At 47.1% G+C, this 23,487-nt stretch overlaps 1 protein-coding gene across 2 annotated transcripts; it reads left to right on the top strand.

The window, feature by feature from the left end:
* Positions 1–380: 380 nt before the first annotated feature.
* PAX1 (paired box 1) lies at positions 381–10,627 on the top strand. Of its 2 annotated transcripts, none has more exons than XM_035298477.3 (5): positions 381–682; positions 1,119–1,748; positions 3,234–3,376; positions 3,917–4,139; positions 9,163–10,627. In XM_035298477.3, the coding sequence occupies exons 1-5, from the start codon at positions 406–408 to the stop codon at positions 9,252–9,254; spliced, it is 1,365 nt and encodes a 454-aa protein (XP_035154368.1). In that variant the 5' UTR covers positions 381–405; the 3' UTR covers positions 9,255–10,627. The 2 variants fall into 2 exon arrangements, with proteins under 2 accessions (XP_035154368.1, XP_017827489.2); XM_017972000.4 differs by having other exon boundaries at positions 9,173–9,632.
* Positions 10,628–23,487: the final 12,860 nt, after the last annotated feature.

The raw sequence follows: 23,487 nt of genomic DNA on the forward strand, positions 1-23,487 counted from the left end.
GAAATAAAACTAAAACCCCAATGAAAACCAGGGATAGTACTGACACACTAATAAATTTGAGATGACTTCTGTATCATTCCCAGAGCCAGAGGAAGGAGGGGGCTGCAAGGGGTTCGAAGCAGTGGAAGGTCCCAGGCCCAGCTGGGCTTGGAAAGGTGTGTGTGTGTGTGTGTGTGTGTGTGTGTAGAGGAGTGGGTTGGGGGGGTGGAGGAAGGCGGGGGGGGGAAGACAGAAGGAGGGGTAGAGTTTCAGGGCGGGGAGGGGGGCGCCGGGGCTCAGTGACGGGAACCAATGAGCTGCCAACTCGCGCGTCTCCGGCGTGACTGCCGAGATTGACGTGGAGGACACGTCAAATTGATTTCCACACGCTGCAGCCTCCCGGTCAGACGAATTTCTCCCAATCGGATGAAGTTCAATCTGGGCCTGGGGTCGCGGGCGTGGAGAGTGTCCTGGGAGCGGGTGGCAGCGGCGGCGTCAGGCCCCGGAGCGCGCGGCGGCGCGCTAGGCGGCCGTACTCAGCGCGTCTCCAGCCCGCGGCCGGGCCGCCGCGGCTCCCGGCTCTCGCGCGCCCTCCCTCTATGCCTCTCCAGCGGCGGCGACGGCGCCCGAGCTCTCCCGGACTGCGCCGGGCCCAGTCCGGGCCACCCCGGCGCCAGGCAGCTGGCTGGCCCGCGCGCTATGGGTAAGGGGCGGGCTACAGGCAGGGCGCGGGAGGGCAGATGAGGTGGGTCGGGTCCCCGCGCCTCCCTTCCCTCTCCTCCGCTTTCCCTGGGCGACCCAGTCCTGGGTCCTGGAGCTCTATTCTCCTCGGGTCCCCAGCCTTTAGGGGGCAGTTTGAGCAAGTCTGGGAAGGGAGTGTTCCAAGTAGACGCGTTAAAAGTTCAAAAGGGCACGGAGGGCTACAACGCGCGGTGCTTCACTCAGCGGCTCCTCTACGCCCTCGCCCAATCCGAGGCGGACCCAGGCGGTTTGTCCTTGGACTCCGAATTGTCTGGGGACCCACAGGTCACCTTTGGAAGTGCGCCTGGGGGCAGTCCCTCGCCCCGCGTGGGGACCGTTGGCTAACCCGCCGGGTGTTTTCTCCCCTTCCTGCTCACTCTTCTCGGGCGCATCCGTAGAGCAGACCTACGGCGAGGTGAACCAGCTGGGCGGTGTGTTCGTCAATGGCCGCCCCCTGCCCAACGCCATCCGCCTGCGCATTGTGGAGCTGGCGCAGCTCGGCATCCGACCCTGTGACATCAGTCGGCAGCTCCGCGTATCCCACGGCTGCGTGAGCAAGATCCTGGCGCGATACAACGAGACAGGCTCCATCCTGCCTGGGGCCATCGGGGGCAGCAAACCCCGCGTCACCACTCCCAACGTGGTCAAGCACATCCGGGACTACAAGCAGGGAGACCCTGGCATCTTTGCCTGGGAAATCCGCGACCGGCTGCTGGCCGACGGTGTCTGTGACAAGTACAATGTGCCCTCGGTGAGCTCCATCAGCCGCATCCTGCGCAACAAGATAGGCAGCCTGGCGCAGCCTGGACCGTACGAGGCAAGTAAGCAGCCGCCGTCGCAGCCTACGCTGCCCTACAACCACATCTACCAGTACCCCTACCCCAGTCCCGTGTCGCCCACGGGCACCAAGATGGGCAGCCACCCTGGGGTCCCTGGCACGGCGGGCCACGTCAGCATCCCGCGCTCATGGCCCTCGGCACACTCGGTCAGCAACATCCTGGGCATCCGGACGTTTATGGAGCAAACAGGTCAGTCGTGGCTGCCTCCGTAGCCTTCTACTATGGGGCAGAACCTGGGGTGGGCAGGCTTGCAGGAGAAGACTCACACTCACTCTCTTCTAGAGACCAGTTCTGGCTCAGGGGAGGGTTCCACACTGGCCAGGGAGGCTGGGGGTCCCTCTGTGAGAGACCTCGGACATCTTGAACTTTTTATGACAAATATGGAAAATATTTCCCAAATGGAAGAGCAATCGCCGACCACAAATTTGGAGGCCTGAAATTGAGCTTTTTCATTCTTGCAAAAAGTATGCAAACTCCTGTTGCCAGATCTAAGAAAAAAACAAAAACAAAAACAAAAACAAAACCCACTCAGGCAATTCTGAGACCCTTTCTTTAGCTCTCAGAATCCTTCATGATTTCCCAAGGGTTCTGTCCCCACTCCCAGGCCCAGTGGTTCTTCTGAGCTAAAGGAAAAGGGGCCTTGTGGTTGGTTGAGTGGCCTACATCTTGAAGGCCCTGTGGCTTTGCAGGTCCTGGAGTTTGGGGCGATGGCTGCTGGGGCTGCAGCCACCCTCACAAGGGTTTGTCCTTTACCTGCACTTATAGCTCAACAAACTGTTGGTCAAGTGGGTGACAAGGAAGATGGGGAAGGTGGGGAGGTTTGGAACAACTTTGATGCCTGGCTGGGAAAGGATCCAGCCAGAATCCAGTCTGGAATTCTTTGCACTGTCCGGAGCTGCCAGTAGCTGGCCAGGGAATGGCATAATACTAGATGAGCAGACTTAGGAGGAGGGTAAGGAGCAACTTCACAGTAGCCCAGGAGGAAAGAGCAGTGGCTGGATAGAAACTGTGAATGCTCAGCTCCAGCAGCAGCCACGCTTCTGTGGCCCCACACTGGCTTTGTATTTCCTGGTAGCTCTAACCCAGTCTGAGCAGCACGCTGAGACCAAAGCTTCCCATGGCATGGTGGGCATCCGGACGGGGGGGAGGGGCAAGCTGCACACAGATCCGGAGCTTTCCTTTGGTTCCAGGCACATGCAAGGGCCTGGAGAGCAGCTGTGTGCTTCCATCTCCTGAGGACCACAAGGTTGATGGTTCTTTTGGGAAACCCTGGGGCATTTCCAGAAGCAGTTCTGGTAGAAGCAGCTTCCTGCCCTTCAGATGCTTGTGCAGATGTTGAGACACCCATACAGTTTTCATGAGGTTGCGTGGATTTGAACTTGGAAATTTCTGGGAGCCATGTCTGCACAATGGAGCGGCTGCTTTGGTCAAGTCTGCCCATCCCTTGACGCAGCAGCAGCCTCCCACTGGTGGGAAATTGGTTGAAGGCTAGAAGGAGGGGGCAGCAGGCCTGGCTGTCTTTCTTCTGCTGCCCTCTGCTTCCTGGCCGAGTCAGGCCATCTACAGGTGTTGTGGGACCCCTGGCCGTGCCTTCAGATACAAGCTGGGTGGTTGGCCACATGTATGCAGGTCAGATTCAGAGGTACGTTCTAATCAGTCCTGTGTTCCCTGCAGGGGCTCTGGCTGGGAGCGAAGGCGCCACTTACTCTCCCAAGATGGAAGACTGGGCCGGCATGAACCGCCCGGCCTTCCCGGCCACCCCCACAGTGAATGGACTGGAGAAACCTGCTTTAGAGGCAGATATCAAATACACTCAGGTAACCAGGAGGCAGGTGAGGGAGGCGATCTTAGGTAGAGAAGCGGAAGGTTTGGGGCAGTGGGAAAAAGAGAGAGAAAGAAAGGACAAAATTCTTCCAGGCAGGCAGACGGTTGTATTTGGTGGCCTGGCCAGCAAGCGTCTTCCCGAGGCATATTTCTGTCCTGTCCTTAAGCGCTCTAGTTTGGGGGAGTCTGACTTTCGAGGGGTTGACTTGCCTTTGCCAAGATACTTTTGCTAAGAATCCTGGAGCTCCAGCCCACAGATCAAGAACCTTCTTTCTCTAAATTCCAATGTGAACACCATGACCCCTTCGAATTGTTATTTGTAACAATTTGAGTGAATTCTTAGAAATCACTTTGCCAAAGAGTCCTTACTAGGAAATTTAGAGGCCAGGTCTCACGTGGGGATAACGAATGGGGATGGCAGTGGGTGCTGGGCGTGGGGAGAGGGGAATGAGAACCCCCATCTCAGCAAAGGCCTGCGCTAGAGAAGGCTGGATTTTCTGCTGCTGACGGCCCCTTTCTATCTATACCCACAGTCGGCTTCCACCCTCTCGGCCGTGGGCGGCTTCCTCCCTGCCTGCGCCTACCCGCCCTCCAACCAGCACGGCGTGTACAGCGCCCCGGGCGGCGGCTACCTCGCCCCGGGCCCGCCGTGGCCGCCGGCTCAGGGCCCTCCTCTGGCGCCCCCCGGGGCCAGTGTAGCTGTGCACGGCGGGGAACTCGCCGCAGCTATGACCTTCAAGCATCCCAGCCGTGAAGGTGAGGAGCACAAGGAGGGGTCAGATGGATGCTGGAAGGGTTAGGGAGTGTACTGGGAGGGGGTGTGAGCCTGAGAAAAGGGAAAGCAGTGGGGAAGAGGTGGGTCCTGGGCAGGAACCCTTCCTCTGGGTTAACCTGAGGAAGGTACCCGAGGTTGAGAGGCTGGCCTCAAGACTGTCCCCCTGGGAGTCCTGCTGGCACACAGGACTCATGGGTTTGGATCTGGTTCTGACACCGAGCAAATTCCTCCTTCTCTCTGGGTTTCTCCGTCTAGAAACACGTCTAGCAGTCACCCTCCAGGCTCACCTTTCTGTGGACCTATCTTGGCACCTGAGCCCTTTCGATGAGATTGCTTGCTAGCGGCCCTGACCTCAATCCTAGGACCCTTTCTGTCTCTGCCCCACTGCCCATCTGTTTCTTCCAGATTCCTTACAGAAAAAAAAAAAAAGGGCCCTTGGATTCTTTTTTTTAAATACACACTGTGGGAAAGTGGAGGACATGTGAACCAGTGTCCTTTACTCCAGGCTCAGGAGCTTCCTGTGGTTGGGGGTCTCTCTTCCTGTGGAAAATGTGGCTGGGCCTCTTGTCTCTTTTTCTGCTTCCTCCTCCTCTTCCTCTTCCATAAGTCCACTTCCTGAAAAGTCACGGAACAGATTTTAGGTATTTCAGTGACAGCACTGTGAGATCTTCACACTGCCCAGGAGGGTTCCAGTTTTTCCTTTAAGTTAGGAAAAGCTCTCCAGCCCTTCAGTCTTTGCTTTCTCTGCTGTTAAATGGATGGCTTGATTTGCTAATTTCAAACTTGACCGGTCTTAGGTTCTGAGCACTAGAAATTTGCAACTTCAGCCAACCTGGGAAAGGAAAGGGTCACCCCAGAGCATCTCAGGCCCAGCATAGAAAGGGACGAAGCGCAAACCTGGGGACAGCATGGTGTTCCCAGATTATAAAAGGATTTTTACTAGCTGCTTTGCCTCCACCTACCCGGGACTGGGAGAGGTGAACGCAGTGGCAGGTGGCAGTGGGCAGGCAGGGGACAGGAGGGGCAACCTCCTTGGTGCTGCCCCTGCAAAAAGTGCTTTTTCCAAGTAGTCTTGAGCACAGGAGGGTGTGCTCTGGGGATTGGGGATGGGGGAGAGTTGGGGGGCAGGAAGGAAATTAAGAGGCCATCCACAGCAGTGAAATGGAGGAAGAGAAATACTTTAGAAAAAGCGTTTTCCACTTTTCCTAGAGCACAGATGTCCTGGGATATTAGGATAATGTTCACCTGCCTGGTTACAGACAAATCCAAGTAAAGAAAATCTATAAACATTGAGAATTAGAGCCCTTTTAAACTTTAAATTTAATTTAAATAATAGGATACTATCACTTGCTCATTTATAGAAAAATTTAAATGAAGGAAATGTTAAAATTTAAGAGTTAGAACTCCCATAAGCTTTACATTTTAGGACAGCTAAAGGGTCGCAGAGGAGCTCATCGCTCACCTTCAGCCTCTAATCGGCTTGTTTGCTCAACAACTGAGGTTGTCTGTTGAAATCGAAATCAAAATGAAATGTACCACATTACACACATCACTTAAATAAGCAGGTTCTTTTGAATTAAAAAAGTATAAGCACAGATTTGAAATATTTCCCTGGGTTCATCCTAAGGAGAAGGAAGCCTTAGAAAAAAGACCCACGGTCTTCAGAGGAATGCATTTGTTTTCCAATAGAGCCACTTTGTCCTGGAGGCTTTTTAAGCTCTACATTAGGCACAAGTTACGAAGTGCAGATAAGAACCGATGGTAACACATACAGTTTCTGATTGTGAACCACCTCTCACTGATTTGAGGTGGGAGTGGTGGGGAGGCTGATTTCAGCATTTAGCCCCACTGGTGATTGATTTTCTTTGGAAGACACTTTCCTTTTCAGAAATACAGAGCCACTGAATGGCACTGGCATTTAAGTCCCTTTTTACCATTTTCTCGGCTTTCTATTATGTAATATCCCACCTGTTTTCAGAGCTACATCAATAATTTCTTACTCTAGTTATTAAATTAATTTAATTTTGTGGTCCTCCAATTTCTTTAAAGTTTCTAATAAAGGATAATCAGATAACTTGGGGACACTATTAATGATTTCTCAAGCTGGCATGCAATCATTTGTGTTACAACAGGAAAAGAGAAATAATTATTCATTATCTATCTATTTTTACAGCCTGAGAATTACATACATACATGGGTTATGGATTTTTACTCCTCCCTGGTAGAACAGCTGACTTGAAGATCTATCTCGCCAACACGACTGATCTTTGAAAAGACAAATAAATAAATAAGATTCACTGCCTTTATTTTCTGATCAGTTCCTAAGAAATTAATATCTTCAAACAAACCTGTCCCACAGGACAATTTACTATCACTAATTGTTCACTTCATAAGAATACTAAGAGTAGCTTTTACTGAATTTCTTTTCAGTAAGAAAAAATTCTTCAGTGTAGTGAAAAGCAATTTAATACAATGAATGCTCAGTAAAAACCATTATCTTTGGTCACTGAACACATACCCAGAACACACACACACGCACACACACGGTGATATAGATATCAATGCCCTCCAAAATGAACAGTTACCATAAGTGAAACTTAATCAAATGTCAAATTGAAAATTTAACATTTAATTAAATATTAATTGATTGTGTTATCTAATTAATGCTATAATTAATATTTTTTCTTATTTCTTAAAAGGTACTGAGTCTGGGTTTCCCTTTATGTAGGCAAAAAGTATGATTTACAGTTCTCAGCCCCTGAAAGGAAACTTTAATTTTTGGGAATTGAGAAGGACAGGAAAAGTTTCACTGAATCTTACTTGGTGAGGCTGACATTGTAGAAATCTCCACCCACATCCAAATGTCTTTTCACATCCAGGCACGACCATCTCCCCTTCTCCACCCTTAGGTGACAGACACCACCAGATGTTCCCTCATGACAGCTGGTACTTACAGGGCATTTTCAGAGACCCTCGAAAACTCAGGGTTTTAAATCCCTCCCCGTGGGGCTCTGGAATAACTAAAGGTTTGGAAATCAAATCTATAAGATAGTGCATACGCACAAAGAAAATGTATTGTTTATATTAAAGATAACTTGCAGCTTCGCTCCATTACCTCTGCCTGGAGATTAGTTCTTGGAGGACCCTAAAAGTGGACTTTGTTAGGGAGCACTGGGGCGCTGGCATTGTCACACCTGGCCGCTGCCAGCCCCAGCCTCTTTTGATCCAGACATGGGCCTCCCCTCAACAGTGGTCCCAAAGTGCCCTGCAATAGCAATTGAATATTTATAAAATGCCTCTCCCTGTTCTTAGCCCCTCAGTTAGATGAGCCTGACCGAGCCTCTAGCCACAGAGTGCCCAGACATGCACACCCACATAGCCCCATGTCCTGTGGAGGGAATGGAGGGCAGGAGGGGCCCTGGGAGGAAGAACGGCTTGGACAGGTCTAAAAACAAAGCAGGATTCACCCCTGTAGGGTGGGATGCAGTCACCCTGGGTGTTTATTTTTCATGGGTTCAGTTTCTTGCTTGTCTCTAAGGTAACCGTCCCTTGGCTGAGAAACCTCCTCCTCCTCCTCAGATGTTTTCTAAACAGGTCCTCACTTTGAAGTGTGTGTCCAGGGTAGAAAGAAAAGGTCTGAATACTCGTTGGCTGGGCGGCCACAACTGTGTTTAGGAAAAAGCGCGGAGAGCCAGGGAAAAGTAGAGAGGCCACTCTGTCCTGGGAAGGTCTTTAGACCTCTTTAAAACCTGAACGAAGCCGTGTGTGTGTGTGTGTGTGTGTCTGTGTGTGTGTGTCTGTGTGTGTGTCTGTGTGTGTCTGTGTGTGTGTCTGTGTGTGTGTGTCTGTGTGTGTCTCTGTGTGTGTGTCTGTGTTGTCTGTGTGTGTGTGTCTGTGTGTGTGTGTCTGTGTGTGTGTGTCTGTGTGTGTGTGTGTTTTGTACAGAGGTGGTTGGCTCAGCTCCGCGCAGCAACAGCAAGTTGCGCCTGAGGCTGGGGAGAGAGAAGTTGTAGGAGAAAAAAAAAATCCAGGGTTCCTCTTACTCCAAATCGAGGCGCCCCAACCTACCCCTTTAAAGTAGGACTTGGGGAAAAAAGAAAATGGAAAATGGGCCCCTTTAGGTATAAATAAACTGCGGATCCTACTGTAGGAGAAGCAAAGTGGACCAAGGCTGGGAAAGGAAAAACAGGCTTGCGCAATCGTGGCGTCACTTTCTGGCTTCCAGTAGCATAACTTGGGCCCCTTCCCAAACCCCTAAATAATAGAGTAAGGCGCAGAATACCGCCCGATCTGGCAAGCCCACTGTCACTTAATCCGGAGGCCCCCAGGCCCCAGGACGCGCTGTGCCCACAGTTGTGATCGCAGCTGGATCCCGGAATCTCGCGGGCACAACGAAGTCTGCCGCTCACTTTAAGCGCAACTGCCTCCTACCTCGGAGGAATCCAGGCCGCTCCAGGGAACTCTTTGGTGGCCCATTTCCCGCACGATTTTCCCCTGCCCACAGCCAGCTCCGAGCTGCGGGTGTAAGCGGACTCAAAGCATTGACTTCCGCTCGCAGCTTTGCGCGGGCCTCGGGTCTGGGGAGGGTGAGGGTCCGCAGGAGGGGCCGTGCGAGGTTACGGTTCAGCTTCCTTCCGCGGAAGTTTCCATCAGACCTGAAAACCTTCCCAGCCCTCTGCACCCTTCACTTTCTTTACCGAGTGGGTGGTGAGGGGGTTGGAGGGCAACGGGAATTGCACCCGGCCAGCGGTCAGTGCTTGCAGTTGGCCTTGCGAGGAGTCCCGCTTGCCAAAGCTCCCCTTGCAAGTCTCTCCCTAAGCGGGAAAGGGAGGGTCGCCCACGGACGCTTGGAATCTCTGGAGGGCGCGAGTTTCTGCTTCCCTCTTCCAGAGCCTTCGAGGGTTGAGCGCGCACGACCTGGCTCTGAAGGCGTCCAGAGTCCGCGTGTCTCTCGCCCTGCGCAGAGCTGGGCAGTGATCCGACGCCCTGTGCTTCCTCCCGCAGTGCCCGACAGGAAGCCTCCCAGCCCAGGCACCAAGGCCCCGGACGCCCTCAGTAGCTTACACGGACTGCCCATCCCGGCCTCGACCTCCTAGGGGCAGCTCTCCCCGGACCCGAGCCTGGAGGGAACGGCAGGCGGACCCGGGCGCACAGGTGTTCGCGGCGGCCCAGGCGAGCGGCGCGGGCAGGACCCGAGGACAGGTGGCGCAGGAACCGGCGCAGGCCCCCAGGGGCCGCCTCGCCAGCCCCCAGGCCCAGCCCTGCCTCTGGCAGGACCCAGCACACTCCCTTTATTGGCCTGGGTTTTTAGGCTTCGCTGAACTTTGACTTTAGACTGTCGCAGCCTCCTCACAGTCCTTGCTCTGCCAGCCTCAAGTCTCTTTTTTGTCTCTCTCCGGTCCGTCTCGGTCTCGCCTTCGTCCCTCTTTCCTTCCCTTCTCTTTCTCTTTTCCTTCCTCCCTCCCTTCCACCCGGCCTTTCTCGACCTTCTGTCGCTCCCTCAGCCCTTCCACTCTCTTTTCCTTCCTTCGGCCTCCGCTCCAGTCCCGCTCCCCACTCCTCCCGCCTTCGCCTTATCCTCTGTCTTCCCCTCTACAGGCTCTCAGCCCCTTTTTCCTGGTCCATCCCCGTCGTGTTCTCTCTCTCTCTCTCTCTCTCTCTCTCTCTCTCTCTCTCTCTCTCTCTCTCTCTCTTTTTTCTCTGGGGAGCCCCAGTTAACCGCCCTAGTTCCCTTTGTTTTCACTGCTTCCCCAAGAGCCCTAGTGCCACCTCGGTGACAGTCCCTTCTACGGCACCTGGGACGTCATAGCCCTCACTCCTCTGAGCAACCCCCAGCTCTAATTGAGGGGAGCTCAAACCTAGCAAGTGGACAGAAAAGCCACAGCCTTTATATATATATTTGTAATAACAAACCCTAAAAAACCCTCCATGAACGTCCCCTCTCCTCACTCCCGGCAGCTTATTGTCTGGAAATCTGTTTCCTCACAGCCCTGTGGCCGCCGGCTTCTCTTCCCTTCTGAGATGATATCACCCCAAAGAAGACTGGGGTAGGAGTAGGGGGCACCGGGGCTGTTGGTGTTTTCTGTGGTGTCCTGCAGGTGTCTCCTCCCACCCCCCCACTGGCAACACTTGCAAGGGAATCCCACAAGTGGTAAACGCATCAGCACTGTTTTTGGTGTTCAGGGGTCAGCACATTTGTTAATTTAAACCACAAACTGCTTCCAGGTACAGAGGTTCATTTGGACTTCTGGTTTGCAAGGGATGAGGGTTAAACACACACACACACACACACACACACACACACACACACACACACACACAATCTTCTAGAGCCAGCTGCAAGAGCTGTTAACTGCTTCCAATTTCCAGGCAAGCTGGTGGTGGGATCCTGTACATAGAGCAATTCCGTAGTCATAGCAATATCCATGGCGAGTCTGACATGGCCTGTTAAAGGTGGCTGCCTCTGAATAAAGGAAAGTGTCTGGAAGGCGTGTGGTGAGCTGAGCAAGTCTGTTTCTGAGTGCAGTGTTGAGTTCGCACGCCGAAGCTGCTCTCTCCCCTGAGGTCCCAGGATGAACATTCTCAAGGGAAATCATTCTTTTGGTTTCCCCGTGAGCACCTGCATTCCAGGTTGGTCAAGAAGTAGGAGAGAAAGCTAAATGGAAGTGAATGGGGAAGGCATTTGCCAATGGGGTGGGCAGCCCCTTCTCCCCTCACAAGGGATGGACTTGTTAGTGAACCAGGAAATGCCAGGTGAGCTCGGAGAAACTGAGCTGGAGAGGCAATGTGCAGAAATCATCCTAAAATGCAGTTAATTCTGAAAAGAGAAAAATGGGCAAAAGGCAATGAGGCAGAATGGAGTATTCATTCAGAACGTTTCTAGTATTCTAAAAGCTAAGGAAACAATCCCAGGGTACAAATCTGTTTGACTTTCTAAAAACAGATGGAAGAGATTTTTGAATTGAAGTTGCTGCTTGTGAGTGGAGCTAGCCACTTAGTGCATGCCCTGCCCCCACCTAGGGGACCAGTGGTAAACTGGTTATTTTTTTCATCCGTTTCTGATAGTACCTGTTGAAGGTACCAGTCGTAAAACAGTGCTTTCTTTTTTCCTAGAAAGTCCCTTCTTCTCAGATTCAGTCTCTTGTCTTTTTAAAAAAAGTTTCATTTTTGTAGATAGTGCTAGTGATGGCTAAAGAGTTGATTAATTTTCTCTGGACCACATAACGAGGTACGGATTAGAGGGCTTGTGCTTGGAAACTGAGTGACAGCATCTCATCAGAGAGGCAGGATTGAGACTCAGACTTTGAGACTGAAGTCCTCAGCCTTCAGGGCAGCACAATCTACACAAGAGCATGTCATACTGGTAATAGAAAAAAAGCATGACAAAGAAGCATGTTCCCACGTCCCCCGTCCTCTCAGCCTGTCTCCATGTGCTTGGATGCTCAGTTGTGACATCCTGGAGAGAATTTTTATGCACCCACTTGCGCTTCCTGGAGAAGGACTGGCTTGTCCAGGCCAGGATGAAGTCATCGTATCCCTTTCTGACGGAATGAGAAGAAGCTGTACAACAACTACCTTTGAGTTGTCACCATCCCCATTTCCCTGCCATGGCCCACTTCTGTGTTTGAGCTGATCAGGGTTATGGGGGAGAAGAGCTGGGAAATGTATTTCAGGATGGATGCAAAGCACTTGTGTTTTAAGTGCCACCTGCAAAGGGAGGCATTTTTCAAATCTGCCTCCTTTTGTTCCCCATATCCTCTGGCTGGAGGTGGGTCTTTGTGTTCCTGGGCTCTGGGTGAGCATTCACAGAGCATAGGCAGCCTTCGTCCCAGACCCAGCAGGGTCTGGCATTTCATATGAGATATGGAGGAACATACCCTCTCTCTTGAGGCTGTGGGTCATGGAAAATCTCAGTGAACTTGGCTTAAACCCCTGATCCACCGTATGTGACAGGGGACTGGACCGTCTCTGAGCCTGTCTATGAAATGTAGCCTTCAGTGCAGTCTTGCCCGCAGTGACCTGGCCTGTAGGAAGACTGGCACTGGTGTGGCTTTACTTCTCTGGAGGCTATTTTCTTATCTGTTAACAAAAGTTAGAGGACTCACTTGTAAGGTTGGTGGGAGCCCCAGAATTTAAATATTTTCCAAAATATCCCATTGCAATATTGCACTTTTGCTTTTTATTGACATGGATCTGTGGAGGCATTGTGAGCTCATAATAAAATTATACAGCACCACGTCGGGTAGAATAATTTGAGAAACGATCACTCCCTAAAGCCTTTTTTTTTAAAATTGAAGAATAAGATTTTAGAAAGAAAAACACAGAGATATACCCCAAAGAAAATAAAAACATAATCACTCATATGGCCCTTGGACTTTCTGAAAGAATGGAAATAATACATGTGTATCACTAAAAAACTCAAGCAGTCCGGAAATATTAAAAGGAAAAGTGAAAGCTCTTTCTACTTTCATGTTTTTTCTTAATGGTGAACGCTGTTACAGCCTTTTGTGAATCTTTTTAGGAAAAAATGCATGCTGGAAAATATCTGTTTCTGTCCAGGTGTTATTTAAAAGTGCAGGCTAACGAGTTGTGCTGTGCACATACACAGACAGCGGCTGAAGATTCGCTCTTTCTGTACCACCAGCTTCAGCTCCAGTGTACTCACTTTGCGCACTTGAATGGATGTCTATCACCAAAGATTTATTAACAGCAGGGTGTTTGTAAAGAGGGCCAGCTTCGTGATTTAAATGAATAAAGACGGGATTTTGTGTGTTCATTATTGGAGGAAGTACTTGCAATGGATTGCAATAACTTCCCTGCCAAAGGTAACTGCTTTTTTGGCAAGGAGTAAGGAAAACAAACAAAAGGAAAGGAGGATTGAGGGACAAGAGCCATGAAGCTTTGCCCTACTTGAATATACCCCGAGTTGTTCTACAGATCACTGAAGGGCATTGGAAGGTGTGAAGGGAAGGCTGTTTTCCTCTGCTTTGAAGGGAGTCAGTCTCTGGGCCAGGAAAGACACAGGGAGGCAAAGGGGTGAGGGAAAACCTTGTATGAAGAAATATGGGCTACAAATAAAGTTTAAATTTCCAATATTGGCACAAGTATTTTTTTTTTTCACTTATCCCAAATGCATTTTACTAAAATCTAAGTGGTCTTAACCTCCTGATGAGTGGAACCCACTCACTGACAACCATATTTTCCTCATTTGTGTGTTTCTTGACTCCTGGTAAGGAGAATGGGATTCATTTAATTGAACTGTGGTCTGGGTAAAGCACACTGTAGATTTCCTGGCGTCAGCTTCCCTAGCTAGGATTACACTGGTCTGGGTTTTTGTTCAAAAGAAACTCTACCTGCCCCATGTAATGCTGGATGATATGAATTTAGAATCTTGCCAGACCATGCCGGAGGAAATCAGTTGAAAGGCTGGTGCATCCAGACAGGCTATATAATGAGAAACATTTGAGTCCCTTCTTTTAATGATCAAGAATTATGCACAAAGTGGTATTTGGTCTTCACCTTGACCTTGCCGTCTGAACCACAGCCTTACTCACTGAAGAATGTCCTATAGCTGAGATATTTCTAGCCAAACCTTTGTATCTCAACCTTAAAATAAAAACCTTAATTTTTTATTTCTGTTCTTGCATTTTTTTTTTCTTTTTGACAGAACAAGGAAGACTCACACTGTCTTCTTTTTCAAGGCCATAAAATGAGAACCACACAGCCCCAACTTGGGAATTCTAAACCCTTGGAACAATTATAGTCAGTTTAGTCTAGTCCTTTCTTCAGAGTTTAAACCAGTTGAAACTCCTGCTGCACTCTAAAGGGCTCTTGTCCGGGAGATGCAGCCTGTGATTCTTGTTGGAACACACATCTGTTTCCGACTGGCCAAATCCAAAAGTGGAATCCCAATTGCAGTTTTCATGGGTGATGGAATTTTGACTACATTACAATGCAACCACCTGGGTTGCCTCCACTCTCCTTTTTCTTCTTAAGGATGAAATAGGCAGATCAAGTATTCATTCAGCTATTAAATTACATTTCCATCCTGTAACATCTTATTTCCTTTTTCTCTAGTGAAATATACCGACTTGATGGATTATCTCCAGTGTCATTTCTTATATAGACATCACAGTTTTAACTTTCAGGGTTTCTTCCAGTCATCTGTGGATGTGGTTTTAGCTTTATAAGATCTTATTTTGCCCCAAACAACAACACAACAAAAATTACTGGATGGTTTTGATTTAACAACAATCTCTTGGATGAAAAGGAAGCAAGATATTTAAATGAGTTGAGGGAAATTGGCTTTTCAAAAAGTTGAATTGGAGGCTGAAACTTGGAAACACAAAACATGAAATGTTCCTTTGGCAAACAAGTTGTAATATGATTAGCTCGAACTGGGAAGCCGAAAGTATTATTCTGGCCACCAGGGGGAGCACAGATTGCTCCAAGAGATCAAGTCAAGCATGAAGATCACACAACGTACAAGATCTGTCCTAAGTGGCAGCTTTCTTGTTGTGAACGTCTCCTTACAAAAGAAGGGCCTTGTTGTTGTTATTATTATTGTTGTGAGCCAGATGCCTCCACATGTGATAAAAAATGGACGCTCTAGGCTCATCCACTTGGCAAACTTAGCAAACAAGTTGGCTTAAACATCAATAACACCTTGAAAATAAGTTTCACTTCCAACTTTGTAATATCGATACATATTCAAGTCTTTGAATTTAAAATAAACAAATGTGAATTTTAAAAGCAACTAGCCAGGCACAGTGGATGAGGGCTGTAATTTCAGCACTTTGGGAGGCTGAGGAGGAAGGATTGCTTGAGCCCAGGAGTTTGAGACCACTCTGGGCCATGTAGCAAGATCCCATCGCTCCCAAAAAATAAAATTAGCTGGATGTGGTGTGCATGCCCATGGTTCCGGCTACTTGGGAAGCTGAGGCAAGAGGGTCCCTTGAGAGTCCAGGAGAGAAAGGCCGCAGTGAGCAGTGCACTCCAGCCTGGGTAACAGAGTAACACTCTGTCTCAAAACAAAACAAAAGCAACCCAATCTAAACTGATATTTTTGGGAAATGAAATCAATTTCATTTGTATTTGTGAAATTTTAATCTTTTTGGTTAACTTGAGTTTGTCTTGCATTTTAGGCAACTTGTCTACATTTGGTGATCTTTGGAAATGTTTAATTATTTAAAGTCACACTACAATATTTCTTTGTAAGGACCAACATATTACAGAGGCAATAAATGGCAAAGAAGATGATTATCTTCCCATTCTGTACTTATTTTAGGATAAAATCCAGAAAGATAACCATGGGTGAGGCAATGATAATTTATTTCTTAGATTTAAAAGAAGGAGCCTCTCTTACCGTCTGTAGTGTGGTCTTTGCACATATTTAACTCAGAATAGCAGCGGTGGAACATCTTTATGCAAGAAGCAGTTTAGGAAAACATGGAGGAAGTGTAGCTAAAAGTTGGCAGAGCTATCTGGGTTCAAAGTCTCAGTTTTGCCACTTATCACTTGTGTTGTTTTGGGTAAGTTTAGGCAAAACCTTCCAGCCTTAGTTTCCTCATCCGTTTAATGGAAGTTATACCTCCCTCCCCAGGGCTGTTGTGAAATTAAATGTGATATGTATATGAAGAGTAGAGCCTTGCTTGGGGTTACAGTCAGTTATGATTAGTGCTGTTGTCATTGTTGCTGTTTTCTGATTTTCTTTGTGCATCAACATTTTATGGTCAAGTAAATCATGTTCTAACCTTGCAGACCACATTGGCTATTTCATAAATGTGTGTGTGTATGTGTGTGTGCATTTTAAATGGCTCTTTTGAGACAGAATCTCACCCTGTCACCCAGGCTGGAGTACTGTAGTGTGATCACAGTCCATTGTAGCCTTAAACTCCTATTCTCAGGTGATCCTCCCACCTCAACCTCCTGAGTAGCTAAGACTATAGCTGTGCACCCCCTGGCTATGTTTTAATTTCTATTTTTAATTTTTTGTAGAGATGGAGTCTTGCTGTGTTGCCCAGGCTGGTTTTGAACTCCTAGGCTTAAGCCATCTTCCCACCTTGACCTCGGCCTCCCAAAGTGTTGGGATTACAGGCCTAAGCCACCACACCTGGCCTTGACTATATATTAGATCTGTTAGTGATCCAGAGTCCATCAAGACTGCTAATGCTAGTCTCTGAATTAACTGGAGCACTCGACAGCATCAGAGGGAAGAGCCACCGTCAGCTACTAATCAAATCTGATGGCTCTGGGACATTCGCCAAGGCCTGAAGACTACTTGATGATTTCATGGCTAGACCTGAGGAATAACAGCCAGCAGGTAGCTGCCGTTACTGCACTGAAGTAGAATTTGTGTAGCAAGTCCACTTAGATCAATTTTATATGACTGTGCTTTGTGTCATGTCCACAGACCCAGAACTGGTGGCAGAGAACTTGTCCTCCTTGGAAAATGCGTTCACCTCAAGGGGGCTGAAAAGCCTGTTGCATCTGCTGCCGACTTTAGTGCAATGATTATGGGCAGCCATGTTGGCCTTCAGTTTGTGTCTCTTTGATGAGTAAATGACTTTTGTTAAGGCAAAGGTACGTATCCCCAGCTGCTCCTGGAGGCACCATGAGATAGCACAAAAATCTTTGATTCATCATCTTCAGGAAGAGTTACATTTCAAATCTTTCCCCTTTGAAAGATTCTATCAGATTTTTACAGTCATTGAAATAGGAAAGGTCCTGTTCCCCTGAAGTGTCCATTTGAAATTTGAAATGTAGATTTTCATATATTGCTGAACTTTAACTGGAGGAAATGCACAGATTCTCAAAGCCTTCCAAGGCACACACATCAACTTAGTGACAAAAGCTGACTTAAAAGGTAGCAGTAGAATTTACTGTTACAGAACATTCACACGCATTCGTCAGGTCTTCTTACTTAACTTCACACGCATTCGTCAGGCCTTAGTTCTAGAGAGCGTCCACGAGTTCGTTCCAGATGTCTGCAGCCCTATCGGTCGTCTGTGAAGGGTGCATGCTAATTGAATATGGCAGCTGGGTTCTGATTCCAAATTATCTGGAGTTTATTCTCACAAACCGGATGCTTGCAAAAGTAAACAAAGACATTAAAAGATTTATGAAAAGACTCTGTCACACATTCTGAAGTGCAAAGTGTAAATGGATTTTTATAAGCATGTGGATTTCATTTCTCTGATAATATGCATGAATTTAAAAATTAAAAGAAATGTGCTGGCTACAATATGTTTTACATTCTTATTGAGACTTTGAAAATAATCAAAATAATCAGTTTTAAAAGTCAGAGTGCAGGAAAGCCAGCTGCACAAACGGAGGCTGTCAACTTCTGATATTAAATTTGCTTTTATGAAGTACATAGGCTTTCTCCACCTCCAATAATAAAGGCTAATATTTAGCCTTGGAATACGTGCCTAACATATTGAAAACCACGCAGACTCCTCCATCCTGTGATGTCATTTGAACCGCTGGATAGTGATTCATATTATCCCAAAAGGATGCTTTTCCCCAAGAAGCTCCAGAGAGGCACTTGCAATTTGAATTTCTATTTTTAAGCACATTCCACAGTTTATGGGCAGACTCATTTCTGCCTGTATAAACTTCCAGGTTGCTCAACTCAGCACACTATCACTGTCTTTTAAATTTGGATAATCAAGTCTAACAGCGGAGGCTTCGTGATAATATTTATATTGAGGCATAAGGGGACTGAGAGAGAAAAAACGTGCAGGGAAAGCAAGTTAAGCTCCTTGTGGTCACATGGAATGGATTCTGTCAAGAATGTAAAATAACGTTTGTATCTTAGTCGTGCTTTGAATCAATAAAAGATCTACCAGTTCAGTCAAGAAGGCAGTCAACATTTTATTTTTAATTGTCTTGATAACATGGCCTTAGAGAATTATTCAGGTTACTCGAGGCTCAGCCTCAGAAGGAATTTTGACTGCAAGAATTTAATTTTGTTTAGTTAAAAAAAAAAATTCACACAGATTTTTTTTTTCAAGTTCCACTTTCAGCTGCGGTGTTATTGGTCAGTAATGGTGGTAAGTGTTGGTCCAGGAAAAGGCTTATTTGGAGAATTTCATACAAATGGTCCAGTTAACTTCCATCTGTTTTTATCCATGAGGAGCCTTTAAACTTGTGATTCCCTTGGATTAAAATAAATCTCTTATACCTGCATGTGTGTAAAGTATTCAAAAGACATATTATGGCTTAAAAAGACAGAATATTAGGAGAAAAAAGTTATAAGCTTGATAGAGCCATATTATTTATGAAACCATCTTGTATAGGTATAAACATGGAGTCCCTTGTTTTCCCCAAACTTTTCTGGAAAGAAAGAAAGGTGTGGCATTGATGGCATCCTGTGCGAAGGCTACAGTTTTAAAACTCAGAGTGCAGGAAAGCCTCTGAGTTTTGATGACAAATGGAGGCTGTCATCTTCTGATGTTAAAGTTGCTTTCGTTAAGTGCGTAGGCTTTCTCCACCTCCAGTAATAAACGCTAATATTTATTACACTCTTACTAGGTATCATACATGTTTCAAAATAGAAGCACTTTCTAATTCAGTCCTTGCAGGCTTCTCCCGAAGTCTGTTTCTATCCCTGCATCCCAGATGAAGAAATCGAGGTAACATGACCTGAATGAGATCACTCATCTAATAATGGCAGGGCCAGAAATTGAGTTCATGCAGTTTGGCCTCAGAGCTCTGTTTAATCCGTGCAAAACCAGGAGATACTTATAAGTCCTTCAGTGGCTTCATCGTCTTCCCCCAAGTGAAGAGTCTACCCTTGAGGTCTTGTTTCTGATGTCTGTATAGCGTCACCATTGGAGAGTCCCTACATGTGCGATGGCCTCCAATGCAATGCAGAGTTGTTTGTACATGATATTACTGCACATATATCGGCCATCTATTGCTGTGTAACAAACCATACCAACACGCAGTAGCTTAAAACAACAACAGTTTATTATTTGCCATGATTCTGTGAGTTGGCTGGGTGGTTCCTTGGCAGATTTCACCGGGCTCACTCATGCAGCTTCTTTCAGCCAGAGGTTGACTGGGCTGGAAGGCCCAAGGTGGCTTCACTCACATGACTGGCAGTGGGTGCTGACTGTTGACTGAGGCTTTCAGCTCTGCTCTGCATGGTTCTTTTCATCCAGGAAGCTAGACCAACTTCCTTACCTAGCAGTCCCAGGGCAGCCGTCCAAGAGGGCGACAGTGGAAGCCACAAGGTTTCTTAAGAGCCAGTCTTGAAAGTTGGATAATATCACTTCCACAGCATTCTAATGGTCAAAGCAAATCACCAGGCCAACCCGGATTCAAGAGGGGATGAAGTATAGACTCTACCTCTTTATAGGAGAACAGCAAAGTCACATTACAAAGGGGCATGCGTATGTGGATGGGAGAAATCTGTGGCCAGGTTAGGCGACCTACCTGAGTAGATACCGCTAAAAAGATAAATAATTGATATTAAAAGGATTTGTCAATTTCTAAAATATCACAAAATATAGTTTTCGCACTGTTTACAGTATTTTCTTGACGGTTGGAAGTCACGTCTGCATCTTATTTCAGGGTTCTCACTAAAACTGTTCACTGTTACTGTGCTAAGCAAACATTAGGTGTGAAATTGGGGGTGCCCTCTGAATTCTTATCAAATCAGATATCAGTGAGGAAAACAAATAAATGTCTTTTGAAAGCTTCTGTCCAGGCATCTGCATCCTGAAGAGACTGTGGGGAGTATGAAAAGGTAAAGATATTTGACATTTTATTTTGATGTTTATGTGCAGAAAGTAAACTGGAAAACTGAGGAAGTTACATGTACACAGGGAATATATTTAAAAAATATATTTTCCTCCCTGATTTTGGCTTAAATCATGCACATGGCTCAATTCTTGCTGCAGACTTTGTTCTGGGTCTGTAGGCAGCCATGAAAGCAGATAAGTAACACAGTGCTATGAACAGGTCAGTGTGATCCTACTGTTTTTAGTAGGATTAAAGACAGAAGGTTAATCTAATGCAAGTGCTTATGACCGTCAGCTTTTAAACTCTACTGGGTGAGGGCAAGGTTTAAGTAAGCACCTGAAATGCTAGCCACTTACATGGAATCTGAACACTTGCATTTTTGAGGTGCAATTGCCCAGTTCTTAATGTTCTATGCAAAAATTTGTTTTTTTTTTAAACTGAGGGTTGGCATTCAGTTTAGAACTAAGAAACAACCTGCTGTTTATACAGAGGAGAAAAAAATCCTTGTCTTTATATGAAAACAGAGCAGCTTCGCCTCCTTCAGCCCTGAAGTGAACTTGGGCACACATACAAGTTCAGAGGCATCGAGGAGCTTTGGCTGTTTTACAAGCATGAGGACCATCTTCAGAATGCATGAAGTACAAGGCCACCAGGTGGGCCTCCCTGCTGCCTTCCTTAGTCCATTTTCTGTTGCTTACAGTAGAATACTTGAAACTGGGTAATTTATGAAGAAAAAAATTTATTTCTTACAGTTCATGGAGGCTGAGAAATCCAAAATTGAGGGGTTGCATCTGGTAAGGGACTTCCTGCTGGTGGTGACTCTGCAGAGTCCATGGTGGTGCCGGCCGTCACATGGCAGCGGGACTGTCTGTGCTGGGTCTTGTCTCTCTTCCTCTTTTTGTAGAGCCACTAGTCCTAATCTCCTGACAATCCATTAATTTATTAGCTCATTAATCTTTTAATCCACGAATGGCTTAATCCGTTCATGAAGGCAGAACCCTCATGTAAAGGTCTGACCTCGCAGACGGCCACACTGAGAATTAACTTTCAACATGAGTTTTAGAGGGGACAATTCAAACCATAGCACTTTCCAAATCCAGATTTTCACTTGTGTTTGTAAAAGGAAGGACCTGTGATCATGGTGTCAGAACAACATGGAGGCCAAGAGTGAGGCTCTGAATTCCAACCCAGATCTGAGCCCTGGTTCTGCTGCTGACTGGCAGTGTTAACTAAGGAAGTTAATTGCCCTCCTTCAAGCCTCAAGTTCCCCATCTGTAAAATGGGTGAGCCATCCATGTGTGAACCATCTGTAAAATGGGTGACTCCTCAACCCAGGGATTGCCATAAGAGTTTCCCTGTAAACACTGTAGCCAAAAATCATTATTGACAGTTATTATCTAATTATGGAATTAAACTTGGGATCTTCGAAGATAATAGAGATCAGGTTTTAACTTCACATATTTCCCCCAAATTGTTTGAAGAACTTCCGGCCTAATGACAGCCTCACTTTACCTCCATGCTAATAGATCCCCTAATTGTCATAAAGAATTCAGTCACATCTTTTTAGGAATTCATCAAGTGAAAAACTCACAAAACGTACTTTTGATGGACTTGACTGATGTACTTGGTGAAAGGAATTGATCTAGAAGGTTTGCTCTCTGTGTTTCAGGGTGTGAGACCCCTACGCAACCTCGTGCCTAGTTTAATGCATTGTTGTTACCCTCTTGACATTCCTTTTTTTTTTTTGAGACGGAGTTTCTCTTGTTACCCAGGCTGGAGTGCAATGGTGCGAACTCGGCTCACCACAACCTCCGCCTCCTGGGTTCAGGCAATTCTCCTGCCTCAGCCTCCTGAGTAGCTGGGATTACAGGCACGCACCACCGTGCCCAGCTAATTTTTTGTATTTTTAGTAGAGATGGGGTTTCACCATGTTGACCAGGATGGTCTCGATCTGTTGACCTCATGATCCGCCCGCCTCAGCCTCCCAAAGTGCTGGGATTACAGGCGTGAGCCACTGCGCCTGGCCCTCCCTTTTTTTTTTCTTTTTAAAACAGAGTCTTGTTCTCTCGCCCAAGCTGGAGGTAGACTACAATGGTGTGATCTCGGCTCACTGCAATCTCTGCCTCCCAGGTTCAAGCGATTCTCCTGCCTTAGCCTCCCAAGTATCTGGGGAGTGGTGGCACCTGCCACCACGCCTGGCTAATTTTTGTATTTTTTAGTAGAGACTGGGTTTCACAGTGTTGGCCAGGCTGGTCTTGAACTCCTGACCCAGCAGATCCACCCACCTCGGCCTCCCAAAGTACTGGGATTACAGGTGTGAGCCACCATGCCTGGCCTCCCTCTTGACATTCTTAATACTTTTTGGGCAAGGGGCCCTATGTTTTCTTTTTGCACTGGGCCCAGGAAAGACAGTTTAAAAGGCAACAAAGGCCAAGATCGTCCTGGAGAAGACTGCACCAGGACACCTGCTTGGCCTGTGAAAATGACTGATTTGAGAGTCTGCAACAGGGAGGGCACAGGCCTTTCTGAATGTCATAGTGGTCGGTTTTTATCTCCTACCTTGACAAAGTGAGAATTCTTTTTTGACACTGACAAAACAAATAACAGCTTTTCCAATTTATGTAGACAACTTCGTATGTTCATTGAAATAATTATAGACATCTTTTCCTTCTGGTGAATATTTATTTAATCCCAGAGGGACCAAGAATTTTGTATATATGATATTAAAAACACAAGTCACAAAGGAAAAGACTGAGGCATTTGGCTAAATAGAAACAAAAATTTCAGTTTATTTCAAAGCATTATAAATAGAATTAGACAATAAAGAATACATCTAGAAGGAGAATTGTAATGTATAGCAAAGCTTTGATGTTCATCTAAGAAATTCTAACCAATCAGTAGGAGAAAGTGGTTGAGTGAAAGTGATAGGATTTATATAACAGTCACAAACGGTGAGTGAAAATGCCCAGTAAGCAAAAGAAACCAATGCCCACTTCAGTAATAATCAAAGAAAGGCAAAATAAAAGCAGTTACCTTTTTTTTTGTTTGAACTGAATACACAAAGATCTGTTAAAATGTAGAGGGGCCAGGGGAGCCTGGTGGTCCACAGAGGGAGAAGACATGGGCGCTGCTGTTTCTGGAATCCCATCTATTAGTGCACGGCTGGGGTCCCCAGGGAGCTGACTCAGACAGAGATGAGTGCGAGGGATGCTTGTTGGGAGGGGTGCTTGTTGGGATCCCAGGCCCCGGATCCGCACCTGGAGGGCAAGTGGAGAGAACGAAGCAGGAGTGGGCAGGGGGAAAACTGCTGTGGTGTGGGGGCAGCTCTGAAGATGGAGTGGTCCTCCAGAGCAGTCCTAACCTTCGGAGAGAGAGTCGGAACTTTAAATCCTGGAAGTGGGCCAGGATGGACACGGGTGGGGGGCGATTCTGCAGCTAAGGCCACCCCTCAGGGTTGGCTGCTGTGGCCTCGGCACTGTGGCATTCTTAGCAGCTGCACGGTGGGTCCTGTGTTCCAGCACATCCCACACCATCAGAGGCAGAGCACAGAGCACCTAGGAGATGAGGACTCTGGTGGTG

This window comes from Callithrix jacchus, chromosome 5 (genome assembly GCF_049354715.1).
Source record: "Callithrix jacchus isolate 240 chromosome 5, calJac240_pri, whole genome shotgun sequence".
Lineage (NCBI taxonomy): Eukaryota > Metazoa > Chordata > Mammalia > Primates > Cebidae > Callithrix > Callithrix jacchus.

What these genes read in the sequence shown, in the direction of transcription:
- PAX1 (XM_017972000.4), top strand. Translation starts at nt 406, where the DNA reads ATGAAGTTCAATCTGGGCCTGGGGTCGCGGGCGTGGAGAGTGTCCTGG. An exon ending in GGCTGGCCCGCGCGCTATGG is followed by an intron (nt 683 to 1,118) that starts GTAAGGGGCGGG and finishes GCGCATCCGTAG; the next exon opens with AGCAGACCTACGGCGAGGTG. An exon ending in CAGATATCAAATACACTCAG is followed by an intron (nt 3,377 to 3,916) that starts GTAACCAGGAGG and finishes CTATACCCACAG; the next exon opens with TCGGCTTCCACCCTCTCGGC.